This window comes from Elephas maximus, chromosome 1, assembly GCF_024166365.1.
Source record: "Elephas maximus indicus isolate mEleMax1 chromosome 1, mEleMax1 primary haplotype, whole genome shotgun sequence".
NCBI classification, from domain to species: domain Eukaryota; kingdom Metazoa; phylum Chordata; class Mammalia; order Proboscidea; family Elephantidae; genus Elephas; species Elephas maximus.
In genome coordinates, this window is record NC_064819.1 from 110,624,197 (window position 1) to 110,642,466 (window position 18,270).

General features: G+C 43.6%; 1 protein-coding gene across 3 annotated transcripts in view; it reads right to left on the minus strand.

The window, feature by feature from the left end:
- Nucleotides 1–18,270, minus strand: part of CLIC5 (chloride intracellular channel 5) — a 128,967-nt gene that overhangs the window by 31,834 nt on the left and 78,863 nt on the right. For all 3 annotated transcript variants that reach the window (XM_049893536.1, XM_049893539.1, XM_049893543.1), the window contains one exon: nucleotides 13,756–13,862. In XM_049893536.1, the coding sequence (XP_049749493.1) occupies nucleotides 13,756–13,862 (107 nt within the window). The remainder of the gene's footprint in view (nucleotides 1–13,755; nucleotides 13,863–18,270) is intronic.

Genomic DNA, 18,270 nt, shown 5'->3' on the forward strand with positions numbered 1-18,270 from the left:
AAGGTTGGCAGTTCAAAGCAACTAGCTGCTTCTTGGAAACCCTTTTGGGCAGTTCTACTCTGTGACGTAGTGGTTAAGTGCTACAGCTGCTAACCAAGAGGTCGGCAGCTCAAATTTTTTACTCTGTCCGACAGGGTTGCTACGAGTCTGAATCGACTCAACTGCAATGGGTTTTAATGGGTATGGAAACGCCTATTATATTTTCATCAAGTCTAAGTTGCACATTTTTTCATGTTTTGACATTTTTGCAATCAGGCTGTATCTTATAATCAAAGGCGTGTCACAATTTATGTGGGGACATTTTTCGTTTCTTTGTCGTTGTTACAAACTAAAGCAAACCCGTTGCTGTCGTAGCAGCCCTATAAGGCAGAGTAAAACTGCCCCATAGGGTTTTCAAGGAGCAGCTGGTGGATTTGAATTGCCAACCTTTTGGTTAGCAGCCAAGCTCTTAACCACACTGTTATTGTTAAAAACCAAAACTAAGCCTGTTGTGGTCGAGTTGATTCCAACTCATAGCAACCCTATAGGACAGAGTAGAACAGCCCCATAGAGTTTCCAAGGAACACCTGGTGGATTCGAACTGCTGATCTTTTGATTAGCAGCTATAATTCTTAACCGCTACGCCACCAGGGTTTCCACTGTTATTGATAAAAAATTGATAGCTGCCTTAAATTCGGTCCCTGACTCATGGCAACCCCATGGACAACTGAAGGAAACACATGGTCCTGTGTCATCCCCATGATTGGTTGTGGATCATACCGTTGTGATCCATAAGGTTTTCATTGGCTGATTTTCTGAAGTAAATCATCAGGCCTTTCTCCTGAGACACCTCTAGGTGAACTCTGACCTCCAGCCTATTAGTTAGCGGCTGAGTGCGTTAACCATTTTTGCCACCCTGGGACTCCGATGTAAGCTTTAGGGAGGAGATAATCTTGTCTCTTGTTTGGAAACAGAGCCAAGACTGCTCAGAGAACTTTTGGTTGATCTACGGCTTAAGCCAAGGCCAGTGGCTATTCATCGGTTCCAGCAAAGAGCCCGGGGCCAGGAGGCAGTGTGAGCACCCAGGTTTGCATTTCCCCCGGAGAGGAGGGAGAGCAGAGGGCTAAGCCCCATGCAGGTGCTTTTCATTTGGGGACATGTGTCCTACATTTTCTGAGACAGTACCAATTTCTTATAATTTGATTATTTTCAATGAAGGCAATTTGTTAGACATCTGATTTTCAGTTTGGAAAACATGGCCTCTACAATTACAATTAATGAAGGGCAAAAGCTAGAGAAACAACACAATCTGAGTGTGGTCCTTGCACCCTAAGCACATAGCACCGTGTCCAGCTCATCAGGCATACTCAAAGAGGGCTTGCTGCAGTATTCTACTAGTATTTTGGGAGGAATATGTTAGGGTATAGTGCCTTGGTGGGCCCCTGTGGTGCAGTGGTTAAGAGCTGAGCTGCTAACCAAAAGGTTGGCAGTTCGAATCCACCAGGCGCTCCTTGGAAACCCTAAGGAGCAGTTCTACTCTGTTCTATAGCGTCACTATGAATCAGAACCAACTCAACAGCAACAGGTTTGGTTTTTTGTTTTGGTTTTTAGTGCCCTGGTGGTGCAGTGGTTAAGAGCTCAGATAGTAACCAAAAAGGTTGGCAGTTAGAATCCCCTAGCTGCTCCTTGAAAACCTCATGGGGCAATTCTACTGTCCTATACTGCCACTATGAGTTAAAATCAACTCAGTGTCAGTGGGTTTGTTGGTTTATGTTGGGTATCACAGTGTCTTCATAAAAATAAAATTGTGTGCAACCTTGGAAGTGAAAAGGGGCAGATCTTTGCTTTGCAAGCACAGTGCCGGCACCCACCAGTCACCATAAAAGGAGACAGACACAGGCAGATCTACTCCTGAATCCTGAAATGGACAGAGCAGAGCAAGAAGGTTGGTGACAGGAGCCTGGGGCTACAGGGAGGTCCCGTGTGTCTTCAAGAGATGATGGGGAGATAAAGAAGAAAATAGATTTCAGAAGCAGAGAGTACAAGTGATGAACAGAGGGGTGACCAGGGTGTAGCTGCAAGGGCAGGGGGAAGACAATGCCTGCAATGGAGCCGGAAGGAAGTCTTGTTAGCATGAAGTCAGCCAGGCCTGGAATCTACAGAGAGGAACAAGAGGAAAAGTCACAGAAGGAAAAGGCCAAAGAAAATGAAACTAACAGCTCCTCCATGCTTGTGACTCAAGCCCCAGATCAGGAATATTTGTTATTCTTCTGGGAGGTTGATTTGTTTTTATCTTCTGGGAGAACCAAGTGTAGATGACCAGGGGTCCCTTTCTGCTTTGTCTGCTAGGCTGTTGAGGTTGAATTTGCAGTCTGTCATATGTTTCAAGCCTTTAGGTTCTTGGAGCTGTTGTATTGTTTAGCTTACCCTGGACTCCGTTTTATGGTCTTCCCTTGTTTTTCTTTCCCACCTCCTCCTAGCGTATGTTGCTTTGCTGTGCTTTATGTGTCCCTGTGAGTAGCTATAAAGCCTTTAGAGAACAAGTGGAGTATAAATTTTAAAATAGAAAGAAGCCCCCCAAGACAGAGGAACACAGAGGCAGAAATAGGAGAGAAAATTAGGGTTGAAGGGGAGGAGAGAAGAGGGAATTCAAAGGAAGCCTTGAAAAACTGAAATCATCCAAATTGGGAAAAACACCATTTATTACAGAAATCTGTGACCCAGGCAGCCTGAGAGGCCTGGGAAAGCCTGAAATGTATGTTTGTTGAGATCTTTAAAAAAGGAATATGCAGATGTGGCTAGGAAAAGTCACAAGGCTGCATATGACCTATGGATTAGATACAAAGAGATTGGGTTTGGGAATTTGTAGACCTAGAGAAAATGAGAGAAAGAGTTCTATGGGAGTAAGCTTGTTCAAAAGAATCAAGGATGGAAGATGGCAAATATGAATAAAAGCAACAAAAACCAAACCCATTGCTATCCAGTCAACTCCAACTCCTGGAGAACCCAGGCGTCACAAAGTAGATTTGCTCCAGGGGGTTTTCTTGGCTGTGATCGTAACATAAGAAGATTGCCAGGCCTATCTTCTGTGGTGCTGCTTGTTGTTGTTGTTGTTGTTAGGTGCCATCGAGTCGGTTCCAACTCGTAGCGACCCTATGCACAACAGAACAAAACACTGCCTGGTCTTGAGCCAGCCTTACAGTCGTTGTTATGCTTGAGCTCACTGCTGCAGCCACTGTGTCAATCCACCTCATTGAGGGTCTTCCTCTTTTCCGCTGACCCTGTACTCTGCCAAGCATGATGTCCTTCTCCAGGGACTGATCCTTCCTGACAACATGTCCAAAGTATGTAAGACACAGTCTCGCCATCTTTGCTTCTAAGGAGCATTTTGGCCGCACTTCTTCCAAGACAGATTCATTTGTTCTTTTGGCAGTCCATGGTATGTACAATATTCTTCGCCAACACCACAATTCAAAGGTGTCAATTCTTCTTCGGTCTTCCTTATTCATTGTCCAGCTTTCACATGCATATGATGCGATTGAAAATACCATGTTTTGGGTCAGGTGCACCTTAGTCTTCAGGGTGACATCTTTGCTCTTCAACACTTTGAAGAGGTCCTTTGCAGGAGATTTACCCAATGCAATGCATCTTTTGATTTCTTGACTGCTGCTTCCATGGCTGTTGATTGTGGATACAAGTAAAATGAAATCCTTGACAACTTCAATCTTTTCTCTGTTTATCGTGATGTTGCTCATTGGTCCAGTTGTGAGGAGTTTTGTTTTCTTTATGTTGAGGTGCAATCCATACTGAAGGCTGTGGTCTTTGATCTTCATTAGTAAGTGCTTCAAGTCCTCTTCACTTTCAGCAAGCAAGGTTGTGTCATCTGCATAATGCAGGTTGTTAATGAGTCTTCTCCAATTCTGATGCCCCATTCTTCTTCATATAGTCCAGCTTCTCAGATTCTTTGTTCAGCATACAGATTGAATAGGTATGATGAAAGAATACAACCCTGACGCATACCTTTCCTGACTTCAAACCAATCTGTATCCCCTTGTTCTGTCCAAACAACCGCCTCTTGATCTATGTAAAGGTTCCCCATGAGCACAATTAAATGTTCTGGAATTCCCATTCTTCGCAGTGTTATCCATAGTTTGTTATGATCCACACAGTCGAATGCCTTTGCATGGTCAATAAAACACAGGTAAACATCCTTCTGGTATTCTCTGCTTTCAGCCAGGATCCATCTGACACCAGCAATGATATCCCTGGTTCCACGTCCTCTTCTGAAACAAGCCTGAATTTCTGGCAATTCCCTGTTGATATACTGCTGCAGCCATTTTTGAATGATCTTCAGCGAAATTTTGCTTGCGTGTGATATTAATGATATTGTTCGATAATTTCCACATTCACTTGGATCATCTTTCTTGAGAATAGGCATAAATATGGATTTCTTCCAGTCAGTTGGCCAGGAAGCTGTCTTCCATATTTCTTGGCATAGACGAGTGAACACCTCCAGCGCTGCATCTGTTTGTTGAAACATCTCAGTTGATAATCCATCAATTCCTGGACCCTTGTTTTTCACCAGTGCCTTCAGAGCAGCTTGGACTTCTTCCTTCAGTACCATGGGTTCCTGATCATATGCCACCTCTTGAAATGGTTGAACATCAACTAATTCTTTTTTGGTATAATGACTGCTGCTGCTGGGTGGGTTCAAACTGCCAACCCTTAGGTAGTAGTTAGCACAAATGGTTTGTGCCACCTAGGGACCTTGTGAATATGAATAGAGTTGGAGATATAGTAGATACTTGTCTTAGTTTCGACGTACATATACAAGCTCAATTACTCCCCAACCAAAAAAAAAATGGGAAAAAGCACATCAGAATATGGCACTCATGTCTAAAACGAGGATGGTAATATTGATATGGGCAGGGATATCATCTGTATCTGGATAATACTGGAACAGTTTGAGGAGTGATAGGGCTGGAAGAAATTAAAAGTGGACTTTAAAATTAGTTCATAAGAATAGAGAATTGAAGATGTGCCTCGAATTCATTTTTAGCAGCCTGGAATGTGCAATATGTACAAAAAGTGAAATACACCAGAATTGATAGGATTTAAGCGTAAGAAAAAAGGGAGATTGTGAAAAATAGAAGATAGATTCTAGGAAGTAACTAAAATAAATTTCTTGAAAGCCAAGGGATTTGGCAGAGATTTTTAGAGGCTGTTAAAACGCGGTTTGAAGGTTGTTGTTAGGTGTCGTGGAGTCGGCCCCATCCTGTGTTGTCTCACAATCATTGCTATGTTTGAGCTCACTGTTGCAGCCACTGTATCAATCCATCTCGTTGAGGGTCTTCCTTTTTTTTTTTGGTGACCCTCTACTTTAACAAGCATGATGTCCTTCTCCAGAGATGAGTCCCTCCTGATAACATGTCCAAAGTAAACATTAAGAAGTCTGTCTCTCCATTCTTGCGTCTCAGGAGCATTCTGACTATACTTTGTACTTTGTACAGTATTCTTTGCCAAGACCACAATTTGAATGTGTCAGTTATTCGGACTTTCTTTTTTGTTGTTCAGCTTTCATATGCATATGCGGTGATTGAAAATACCACAGTTTGAGGGTAAGAAATACTAATGTAAGATGAATATTCAGAAGAAGAAGGCTGGATCCTCTTATAAGATGACAGAGAGGTGGGGAGACATGTTAAAATAAGATGTAAAGGAACCCCTCAGGAAAAACAAACAAACAAAAAAACAAACCCTTACACCACTGAGCCAATTCCAACTCATAGTGACCCTATAGGACAGGGAAGAACTGTCCCAGAGGGTTTCCAAGGCTGTAATCTTTACGGAAACAGACTGTCACATCTTTCTTCTGCAGAGTAGGCTGGTGGGTTCAAACCACCAACCTTTCAGTTAGTAGTCCAGCACTTTAGCCACTGATGCACCAGGGCTCTTTAAACGGAAGGGTTAAAACCAAGGAGCCAGACTGAGGACCCAGTGGCAGAGGCTCCAGAATAAGTGTGCTGTTTGGGGGTGAGGAGACAGCAGGGCTGCGAGTCTGTGGGCTTGCATCCCATCCGTCCCGAGTCACCTGGGCTCTGTCCCCAGTGGCATCTCAGGAAAGGTAAGTGGAGCAGTGTCAGGAGGTGAGGGGTGTTTAACAACGAAATTGGCAGAGGGAGATGGGAAGATGTTAGAGCAGAAGCCACCGCTGTTACTAAACAAGGACAAGCCCGCCATTGGGCAGGATGGCAGAGCACAGAGGCGGGCTGCGGGTTAACTCAAGGGATGTGACGGGATGCGGCAAAGTCGGGGTGGACAGAGCTTACGCCCTGCCCCAATCCTCCTGCTTCAGCACTCTACAAACCTTCAGTACTGAAAAAAAATCGTGTAACTCTCCATGCTAGAACGGAAGAGTAAAGTGCGGGTCCCACAGCAGGGACTCCTGCAGTCGAGCGTTAAGGCAGTGCTGTTCTCTCCCGTCTCAGGGCTGTGAGTCTCCCTTCACCCGTGTTCTTGATCCCATTCCCTACCGACCTGATGCTACCTCTCCCACTTCCAAGGGAAAAGGATCCTTACTGCCTGGGTCAGAATCTGAGGAATGGGCTGTTTCCTAGCAGAAAGGTAGTCAGAGAAAGCCACCTGAGAACACTTGTAGGGAGTAGCACACAGAGGCAGAAGTCACTGTGACCTCCTATACAGCAGTTCATATCACAGACTGCTCACTTGTTTGTTTTTAATCTGTCCTTCTTTATCTTCACGATTCCACCCACCCTTAGCTTTCCTCCTTCCTCCCTGGCTAAAACAAGACAAAAAACAGTTGCTGTTGAGCCAACTCCAACACCACAACCCTGTGTGTGTCAGAGTAGAACCGTGCTCCATAGGGTTTTCAATGCCAGGTTTTTCAGAAGTAGATTGCCAGGGTTTGCTTCTGAGGTGCTTGGGTGGACTTAAACCTCCAGCCTTTCCATTAGCAACCGAGCACGTTCATTGTTTGCACCACCCAAAAACTCCTTTCCCAACGGGCAGGCCTTCGTAATCATCCTTCCTGGCCTCCCATAAATAAGGATGATCCAGGGTGTTGTGTTCAGTGTGGTTCTCTTCTCAATCATAAACTTAATTGTCTGTACATATCTGACTCCTCAAACTGTATTTTTAGCCCAGACTCCTCTCCTGAGGTACAAATGTCTGCCCCTCAACGCCACTCAGAACAACTGACACCTGCACATAGTGGCAGGCATTGTACCAAGCATACGTGTGAGGCACATACAGTTATGACCCTTATTCTACAGATGAAGAAACTGAGGGACAAAGAGCTGAAGTAACTCATCCAATGTCACCAGGCCAAAAGAGGCACAGTTGAGGTCTGAAACCCTGCCTCAGAATCTGAGAGTTGAATCACGAAACACACTTGTCTGTCTCAGCCACAGGAGACAATGTGAGGAAACTCATCCAGAAACAAAGTCTTTGTCTTTCCCCAAAACTGTGTGGGGGAATGTCATGGATTGAATTGTGTCTCCCCCAAAATATCTGTCATCTTGGCTAGGCCAAGATTCCCAGTATTGTGTGATTGTCCATCATTTTGTCATCTGATGTGATTTTCCTATGTGTTGTAAATCCTACCTCTATGATGTTAATGAGGCAGGATTAGAGGCAGTTATGTTAATGAGACAGGACTCAATCTACAAATTTAGGTTGTGTTTTAAGTCAATCTCTTTTGAAATACAAAAGAGAGAATCTGAGCAGGACAAGGAGACCTCATACCACCAAGAAACAAGAGCCAGGAGAATAGTGTGTCCTTTGGATCTGGGGTCTCTGTGCTGAAAACTCCTCGACAGGGAAAGATTGATGACAAGGATCTTTTTCAAGAGCTGACAGACAGAAAGCCTTCCCCTGGAGCTGGCACCCTGAATTCGGACTTCTATCCTCTAGACTGTGAGAGAATAAACTTCTCTTTGTTAAAGACATCCACTTGTGATATTTCTGTTATAGCAGCACTAGATAACTAAGATGGATCCCTGGTGGTGCAGCGGTTAAACGCTCACCTGCTAACGAAAAAGTCAGCAGTTTGAATCCACCAGTCGCTCCTTGGAAACTCTGTGGGGCAGTTCTACTCTGTTCTATAGGGTCACTATGTGTCAGAAGTGACTTCACAGCAACAGGAAGATAACCAAGACAGGGAATCTTAAGTGATGAGAAAATGGAGCAAGCCTGCCCTGTAGCACCTTATTAAATGGGGAGCCTAGAGAGCCCATAAGGTAGCCCTGATGCTACAATGGTTAAGCACTTGGCTGCCAAAAGAAAGGTCAGTGGTTTGAACCCACCAGCAGCTCTACAGGAGTAAAGACCTAGTGATATGCTTCCGTAAAATTACAGGCTCTATGGGGCAGTTCTTCTCTGTCACGTGGGGTTGCTATGAGTCGGAATTGCCTCGACAGCACATAGCAACAGCAGAGATCCTGTCTTGAGAAACCCATGCTACATTTAAGGGAAGAGTAAGTTTGAAAACTTGAGGGGAGGGTCATGTAGGCTGAATCTAGTCATGGCAGACAAAGGAAACCTGGGTCTGGCAATTACAGAAGGAGGAGACAGTGGAGTGATAGACGGCAAAACTATCACCTCGGGAGACACAGAAATGCAATGACGTTGGAGGTGTAACGGTGAGGACCAGATAGGAGACAGTCTTTAACATAAACTTTGGAGAGGAGGAAATGCACTAAGAAAGTAGGAAACAAAGCTGAAGAAGTTGAAAAACTGGTAGACTATGAGTGGGGAATTTGAACATGCTGATGGCAGGGGGGAGAATGGCTGAAACAGCAGTTTCAGATGCCAGTATTCATGTTTGCCCCATTTTAGAGACAATACAATAATCAAAGCTAACATTAATGAGCATTTACTATGTGCTAAGCATTGTCCCAAAGGATTTATGTGCACTAACTTATGAAATAAATGAAGCTACATTATGAACCTTGGATATACTATTAATTGTCTTATATGAGAGAGGATGAAATTGAAGGTATTTTTCAGTCCATTTCACAGATGTGGAAACAGAGGCTGAGTTAGAGTAAGTGTCCAGGACAAAGTTGCATAGCAAGGAATGGCAGAGCTCAGATTCAAACTCAGGTCTGTAGTTCCATGTTTATGTTTTACAGCCCCCAATAGACTTACTTCATCAGGGGCAATGACTTTGTATTTTTCTTCTTGGCAACCTCAGAACCTGGCACAGCGCCTGGCACACAATAAATCCTCTATAAACATGAGGCTGGATTTGTACCCACTCCAAGCAATTCATGTTTGTTGAATGAACAAGTGACTGAATAAACAAACTAATTGACAAATCTCTTGTATAATAGCTATGGATGTCTCCCACCCCCCCGGGGTGTGGGTTCTGGTAGCTGGGAACTTTTTTTTTTCCCCTAAATTTTATTCATTTTGTTGTTGTTGAGAATATACAGAGCAAAACATATTCAAAATACTGTTGAATGTCAATTCAACAGTTTCTGCATATACAATTTAGTGACATTGATTACATTCTTTGAGTTGTGTAACCATTCTCACCCTTCTTTTCTGAGTTGTTCCTACTTCATTAACGTAAATTCACTGCTCCCTAAAGTTCCTATCAAATCTTTTGAGGTGCTGTTGTCAATGTGATTCCATATAGATAGTTCTCAAAAGGGTATAATGCTCAAGGCTGACCTTTTTTACTAGTTAAGCCGCACTATTGTTTGGTATTAAGTTGATTTCAGAGCCCTGGTGGTGCAGTGGTTAAGAGCTACAGCTGCTAACCAAAATGTCAGCAGTACGAATCCACCAGCCTTCCTTGGAAATCCTATGGGGCAGTTTTACTCAGTCCTATAGGGTTGCTATGAGTCAAAATTGACTCGATGGTAACGGGTTGTTTTGGTTGGTAAGATGGCTTCAGGGAATATTTTTGGTTTAAGGTTTAAAGATTATCTACGGGCAGTACTTTCAGGGGTTCATCCACCCTCCATGGCTCCAGAAAGTCTAGAATCTATGAGGCTTTGAAATTCTGTTCTTTTTTTCCCCCCTTTTGATCAGGATCCTTCTACAGAATCTTTTATCAAAATGTTCAGTAATGGTAGCCAGGCATCATCCAGTTCTTCTGGTCTCATGGCAAAGGAGGCAGTTGTTCATGGAGGAGCTGGAGATGTTTGAGGCTACATGAAACAATGGGGAATTTTGGATGGTAGTTTCTGTATTCACCACGGGAGTAGAGAGATGATCTGCCACACAGAATCATTGTACGGTGTTGAGTTTTTTTCATGCTTTGATGCTGAGGAGGCAGGAAAGGACCACGACCAGTACGTATATGAGAGGTGAGGGACCCTAGGTGGTAAGATGATGGGAACAGAGGAAAAAATTGAAAATACAAAAGGAGCAATCTGCAGAAAGGATGTTTAAGACATAGATGCAGAGCTGACAAACACAGAAAAAAATGGGGAAGTAGTGTATGAAGCCAAGGAAGCTTGGAGTCTAATGTTGATACCCTTGCAGAGATCTCTAACAGGCTACTGCGATAGAGCCTGGCCAAGCAGAGAGCAGGTGTGAACTGGCTCACAGGGCAAGCTGCTGTGTGGGGTGGGGCCATAGTGTGGCTCTGGGACCCAGCCCAGGAGGGCCTTTGTTCTCTGCAGGAGGGTGGGCAGGACTGGTCCCAATGAGTCTTGGCCTCTGGCTTGCTAAGCCTAAGAATTTTAGATGCAATTAATCATGATTGGAATGTATGGGATTGTGGGTTGGCGATGAGGAGTAAAGGGGAAAGGAGAAGAGTGGTCAAGTTACAGTGACAGTGAAGAAACATGGTGTCTTGTTAAAAGGAAGGAGACATGAAAAGGGTTGAGTTCTGAGAGATCTGGGTCATCTGGGGAAGCAGGAAGGAATGCAAGAGCTTTGAAATGTGCAAATAAGTTAGGGGAAGGTAGAGTCAGGAGGGCAAAATCCATAGGGGGTGGGGCAGGGTAAAACAAAAGAAGGGAAAACAATGAAAATTGGAGAGCCTTGAGTTTATAAGAAACTGATATGTAGTGTCTGGTAGAAACTGTTGCTCTGGCTTTGGGGATAGGAGAACTGTAAATATGGATAATATGTAAATACCATTTATAATTTAAAAAATCTGAAAGGTTCTAATGAGATAATCTCTGGAAGGACACTTTGACTAGTATGAAGGAATATATTTGTGGCCAAGAAAAGGACACTGGGTGTGGAGTCAGAAAACCTGGGTTCAAGTACCAGCTCTGCCACTTGGGACTGGGACAAGCCACCAATCCTCTCAGGTGCCTCAGCGTCCTCCGCCAGGAAGGCGGTGATAACTGGCCATTCCCACAGGTGGCTCTGAGGGTCTCTATTAGTTTCCTAAGGCTGCCATAACAAATGACCACATATTCAGTGGCTTGAAAGAACAGAAAATTTATTCTCTCATAGTCCTGGAGGCCAGAAGTAAAAAATCAAGGTATCAGCAGGGTCATGCTCTCTCAGTAGGCTCTAGGGATTCCCTTCCTTGCCTCTTCCAGCCCCTGGTGGCCCCAGGGATTCCTTGGCTTGTGACAGCCTCACTCCAGTCTCTGCCCTGTCTTCACATGGCCATCTTCTCCCTATGTCTCTGGGTGTCCTCTCCTTTTCTTATAAGGATAGCAGTCATTGGATTTAGGGCCCATGCTAAATCCAGGATGATTTCATCTTAAGATCCTTAATTAATTACATCTGCAAAGACTCTGTTTCCAAGTAAGCTTGCATTTGCAGGTTCCAGGTGGACATGAATGTTGGGGCCTATTCACCCTATACCAGGGTCCAAACAACAATGAAGCGAGAGCATGGCATGTATCTAAAATTTCTTCCACGCATTTCTTCTAGCTGCTGTTCGTAAAAGGCCACTCATGTTGTAGTACCTGCTTGCGCACCTCTGATGTCTGTTGCCCACAGGATAAAATCCAAGTGTCTTGGGCTGGTACTGCAGGCCCCGGCTGCTTTTATGGATCTCTGTCCCTGGCATTTGCTTCACCTTCTCCATGTCTTCCCCTGACCTCAGCCAACTAATTCCCCCTTGTTTTTTATGACCCAGTCAAAAGCCCTTCAAGAAGCTTTCTCAAAGGACCCTAAGGTAAATTCTTTGACAGAAATCATTCTAACTTTCACTTGGCAGTTAATAAACAATTCGAACTCCCTTCTATTAAGCCAGAGCCCCTGGGTGGTGCAAAGAGTTAATACACTCAGCTACTAACCAAAAGGCTGAAGGTTGGAGTTCACCCAGAGATGCCTTGGAAGAAAGACCTGGTGATCTACTTCTGAAAAATCAGTGATTGAAAACCCTGTGGAGCACAGTTCCCTTCTGACACACATGGGGTCACCATGAGTCAAAATTGACTTGCTGGCAAGTTTTTTTTTTTTTTTCCTATTAAGCCATCATTTATCTCTTGTCTTGTTATTAGCCTTTTGTGAATTTAAGCCATTCCTTCTGAACCACTGAGGCCCTGAAGACTGGGAAAATGTCTTTGAACCCCCAATTCTAACTCAGCACTTGCCACAATCCCAAACATCAGTAACTCTTCATAAATTATTTACTGCCCACTGTGCCAACTCTGTTCCTGCCAACATCTCTTCCCTCTCACCACAAACATGGCTGCCTGTCCTGGTCACCTTGGTCCAAAGAGATGCCCTTCTCCTCTGAGCTCTTGGAGCATCTAGACTATACCACCTTGTTGAGGTCCACTGTTCATTCATTCATTTACAAATATTCACGAAGCACTCACTCTGCATGGCATTGTGCTAGGTTCTAGGGATCCCAGCTTGTAAGAGTGCCACATTCTCCCATTCTGAGGGCAAGGAAACTCTCTCACCTTTCTTCCTTCTCCTCACAGGGCCTAGCACAGCTCTTCAAAGATTACACATATTCAATTTGATGGTTTTATTCAAACTGCCTTAGTTGATTCTTAAAGAACAATGCCAAATGAGGGAATAAATGTGCTGCCAACTACAACAAAGCTCTTAAACTCTAAAAGAGAATCAAGTCCTGAGCTCTGTAGCCAATGCCAGAAATCAAGTGCCAGATGGAGGTTGAAGCCTTGCTTTGAGAAGGGCCTTCTCTAGCACCCTCTATATTTGCAGTAGAGGGGAAAGCAGGGAGCCAGGCAGCTGCCTCCAGCATTCTCCACTGTGGTGGCTGTGCTGCCCTTCTCATGGCCTCTGGTCAACCCCATTCCAGGTACTGGGAGGAAACTGAAATGTGTTGTTCCAATCGGACTTCGCGTAAACACAGGCAGCATGGTGAATCTGGGACAAATGGACTGTAGTAAGGCTGAGGCAGGACTGTTCCCTGCAGTGTATTATGCTGTGCAACAAGGAACACTCAGAATCCACACTGTATCTCTACCTCCAGTTCAGCAATAAGGCCCAAGTGGCCTTTCCTCGGAAACCCTGGTGGTGTAGTGGTTAAGTGCTATGGCTGCTAACCAAGAGGTTGGCAGTTCGAATCCGCCAGGCGCTGCTTGGAAACTCTATTGGGCAGTTCTACTCTGTCCTATAGGGTCACTATGAGTCGGACTCGACTCGATGGCAGTGGGTTTGGTTTTTTTGATTTGGCCTTTCCTCCAGCACTAGCGAGGTAGCAGGCAGGACAGGATCTACAAACTCCTTCCAGTGTCAAGGGGAAAGGGGCATGGGCAAAGAGTCAAGTAGCATTAGTTCCAGATGGTTCTCTGACCTGAGTATCTGAAATGCTCACGGGCCAAGGGCAGGGCACAGAGGAAGGGAGTCACTCACCGGCATTGTTCTGCTGCTTTGTGTTTTTGATGTAGGCAGAGAACTTGGAGAAGATGTCGATGCCTGCTGTGTTAGACTCCCGATGTTTCGCAGCCAGTCTGGGGTACCTGGAATGGAAGACGTACGGTTCTAGAATCAGTGAGAACTTGGAGCTCTTTTAAGGGACAGTCTGCTCCCATCATGATGAGCGCCATTCCAATATTTAGTTGGATCTACAAATCTCTTTGGGTTCTTACCCCCATTCTATGGAAGGGTGGGTGCTCTTAGCCCCAGTTCACATATAGAAGAAAGCAGAGACCAGTGAGGCAAAGAGATCTGTTGACAGTCTATCAGGCAAGGAACCAGAACACCATTCAGAGGGCCCAGGTTATGTCTTCTTCCTGGGACAACTAACAATGGTGTACTGAAGAAAAGGCTCTGATCAAAATTCTGAAGGGGTTTGCCTCTATATCAGGGAGGGTCATTGACATTTCCCCAGCCCACATTAGAAGAACAGCTATCCACTTCCAGGTCTGTGATTATAATCCTAGCTGCACAGAGCTAACTCTAGGAGCAAAGAGATGCCAGGCACCTTGGCCCTGAGGCCTCCAAACCACAGATTTCTTCTGAAATATATTTCATACACTTCTTATTTATGTGCAGCAAAAACATGAGAAAACTACTAGCCTTCATCAGCAGAGTGTGTGTTTGCAGTTCTTTTATTTCCAGGTGTGGGGATAGATTGGAACCCTTGGTGGCATAGTGGTTAAGAGCTAAGGCTGCTAACCAAAAGGTTGGCAGTTTGAGTCCACCAGGCACTCGTTGGGAACCCTATGGGGCAGTTCTGTTCTGTCCTGTAGGGTTGCTATGAATTGTATAGATTTGCAATGATCTAGCCCCTCTCCCATGCACAGTCTTTCATTTTGAAGCCAGAAGAACACCAGAGGCAGACTGAGGTGAGGACTGCTGTCTGGGACCTTGAAACTGAACAAGATCAACTTGCTTGTGTGGGAGTCCATAGCTTTGACCCCCCTAGCACTATCAAACTGAGAAATTCTAATGAAAAAAAAATTATTTCACAAACATTTCATGTGTATGGCCAGGCAGGGGTCACAGGAGTTAGGGGATAATTGCCTTATTATCATTATTATTAATGTGGACCTTTATGATCATGGGGGAATAGTTGTCTACCGTGAGCTGTTTGGTTGCATAATATTTAAAAGCCAAAATACATTTTTTGTTTGATTCAATGTCTTAAATAATTTGAAACCAAAAAAGCCCTTCCTATAATTTGTTGTTGTTAGGTGCCAAGAAGTCAGTTCCGACTCATAGCAACCCTATGTACAACAGAATGAAACACTGCTTGGTCCTGCACCATCCTCACAGTCGTTGTTATGCTTGAGCCCATTGTTGCAACCACTGTGTCATCTCTTTTTTTTGTTGTTGTTGTTCTTCATCTAGTCTGTTAGCTGCCACTGTCCACTGTTAGGGTCACAGTAGGGGACTGTTTAATTTCAGATGTGGCCATGGAAATGACCTTCAGAAAGTCTTTCGGTTCATCTCTCTGCCTTTAGCAGGTGAGAAAGGCATTGCTGTCTTCATTTGACAGAAAAGGCAATTGGAGACCAGAGAGGTAAAAACACCATTATGAGAGTTCATGGTCAATAGACAGTGGAGGGAAAACTAGAACCTGGTTTCCCAGCCCCTGTACCTGTGGTCTTTTCCCTCTATCCCACCACTTCTCTGGTAACAATAAAAACTAACTTGTATTGAATGCCTACCATGGGCCAGCACTCTACTAACCCTTTCACATGTACTAGGCATTTACTCCTCATGACAATCCTATTGGTAATATTAATAGCCTCACTTCCTTGATGAGGATGCTGAGGTCAGAGAGGTTAAGAAATTTATCACATGGCTAGCCAGGCGTTCCTTGGAAAAGTTGGCAGAGCCAACCCAGACAGTTTCACTTCGGAAGCCCAGCTCTTAAGTTCTGTGTTCTCTGGCTTCTCAGGGACTCTGCTGTTTACCCTTTGCCTTATTTAGCTAGTGGTGTTTTTTTTTTTTTTTTTTTTTTTTACCATAACAAAAATACCAAAGAACAGACATTTATTTTCTCACAGTTCAGAAGGCTAGAAGTCTGAATTCAGGGCATGGCTCTAGGGGGAGGTCCTTTCTTGTCTGTTTTAACTTCTAGTAATCAGCAATCCTTGGGGTTCCTGGGCTTGTAGCTAGATCTGCTATGTGTGTCTGTGTTCACCTGACATCTTCCCCCTGTGTATGTCTCTAGGTGTATTCTGCTCCTTTTATAACTCAGAGTGATTAGGTTTAGGACCCACCCGACTGTGGCATGACTTCATTAACATAACAAAAGAAAACTCTTATTTCTAAACAGGGTAATATTTATAGGTACAGAGGTTAGGGTTTTAACACATATTTTGGGGAGACACAATTCAACCCATAACACCTTCAAAGCCCCAAAACCCTTGAAGCTTGGCAGACCACATGGACAAGATCTCTCCATAAGTAAGGAAGGAGGTGCTCACCACAGGTTCTGCACACACAGGTCTTTCTGGGTATGCTGAGTTATCTAATTCATCTGCTGTGACCAGGTGTATGAAGCAAAGTTTCCTGCAAGATGCTATATAATCTGTCAGGGCATGGAGATTTTCCTATTTTGGCCTATTCACATAGAATCTGGCATGCTCTTAGAATTGATAGCCTTAAATTATTATCAATAAATACTGAGCACTCTTTGTTTCTGCTTAACAATGTAAAGAGAAAAGGGTCCAGAAAATGTGTTTTTAGTGGATAATTTGTTTGGATTTGTTTTGGTGTATACCATTATTTAGTCAGTAATCTGACAATTTCTCCACAATTAGTGTGGGCCAAACAGGAATGAATGATACCAAATTCAGCCGTGTATTCAGAAGGACCTTGGTAGTGTCACCCTGCATTTTAAGTACTATGATTCATGAATACATAATGTCCCATTTGAATTTCACTTTGTGGGAAATGTGTCTCCAAGATGTTAATCTCAGGTATTTCAGTAAGTTTTGGGGAGGCTACTATACAGGATATTAAGTGCATTTATTTTAGCTACATATTTACACCATATTTTAAATATGCAAATATAATAGGCTACAGAGAACATGGAGTTTCTGTACAAACAGTTAACATACTCAGCTGCTACCTGAAAGGTTGGAGGTTCAAGTCCACCCAGAAGCATCTCAGAAGAAAGGCCTGATGATCTACTTTCAAAAACTCAGCCACTGAAAACCCTGTGGAGCACAGTTCTACTCTAACACACATGGGGTCGCCATAAGTCAAAGTCAACTAGCTGGCAACTGGCCTGGTTTTGGTTTTTGAACAGAGTATATTCTGTTTCTCTAAAAGGCAAGCAAATAGTGTTTTCATTCACACAAACATCTTTGAAATAAAATTATGATATGACCTGATGAGAATCAAAGAGATAGTGAATTTCTCTAATTCAGGAGTCAGCAAACTACAGCTTATGGGCCAATTCCAGTCTATCATCTCTTTTTGTCTGACCCAGGAGCTAAGAATTGTTTTTAAATTTTCAAATGGTTGAAAAAATATCAAAAGAAGGATACTATTCTGTGATGTTTAAAAATAGGAAATTCAAATTTCAGTTTTCATAAAGTTTATTGATTCTATGGACAAAATACTGAATGATGCAGGAAGCATCAAAAGAAGATGGAAGGAATACACAGAGTCACTGTACCAAAAAGAATTGGTTGACATTCAGACATTTCAGGAGGTAGCATATGATCAAGAATCCATGGTACTGAAGGAAGAAGTCCAAGTTGCACTGAAGACACTGGTGAAAAACAAGGCTCCAGGAATTGACAGAATACCAGTTGAGATGTTTCAACAAGCGGATGCAGTGCTGAAGTGCTCACTCGTCTATGCCAAGAAACTTGGAAGACAGCTACCTGGCCAACTGACTGAAAGAGATCCATATTTATGCCTATTCCAAAGAAAGGTGATGGAACCGAATGTGGAAATTATCGAACAATATCATTAATATCACGCACAAGTAAAATTTTGCTAACGATCATTCAAAAGCAGTTGCAGCAGTACATTAACAGGGAACTGCCAAAAACTCAAGCCAGATTGAGAAGAGGATGTGGAATAAGGGATATCATTGCTGATGTCAGATGGATCACGGCTGAAAGCAGAGAATACCAGAAAGATGTTTCTTGTGTTTTATTGACTATTCAAAGGCATTTGACTGTGTGGATCATAACAAATTCTGGATAACTTTGCGAAGAATGGGAATTCTAGAACTCTTAATTGTTCTCATGAAGAACCTGTATGTAGACCAAGAGGCAGTCATCCTAACGGAACAAGGGGATACTGCATGGTTTAAAGTCAGGAAAGGTGTGCATCAGGGTTGTATCCTTTCACCATACTTATTCAATCTGTATGCTGAGCAAATAATCCGAGAAGCTGGACTGTATGAAGAACAGGGCATCAGGATTGAAGGAAGTCTCATCAACAACCTATGATATG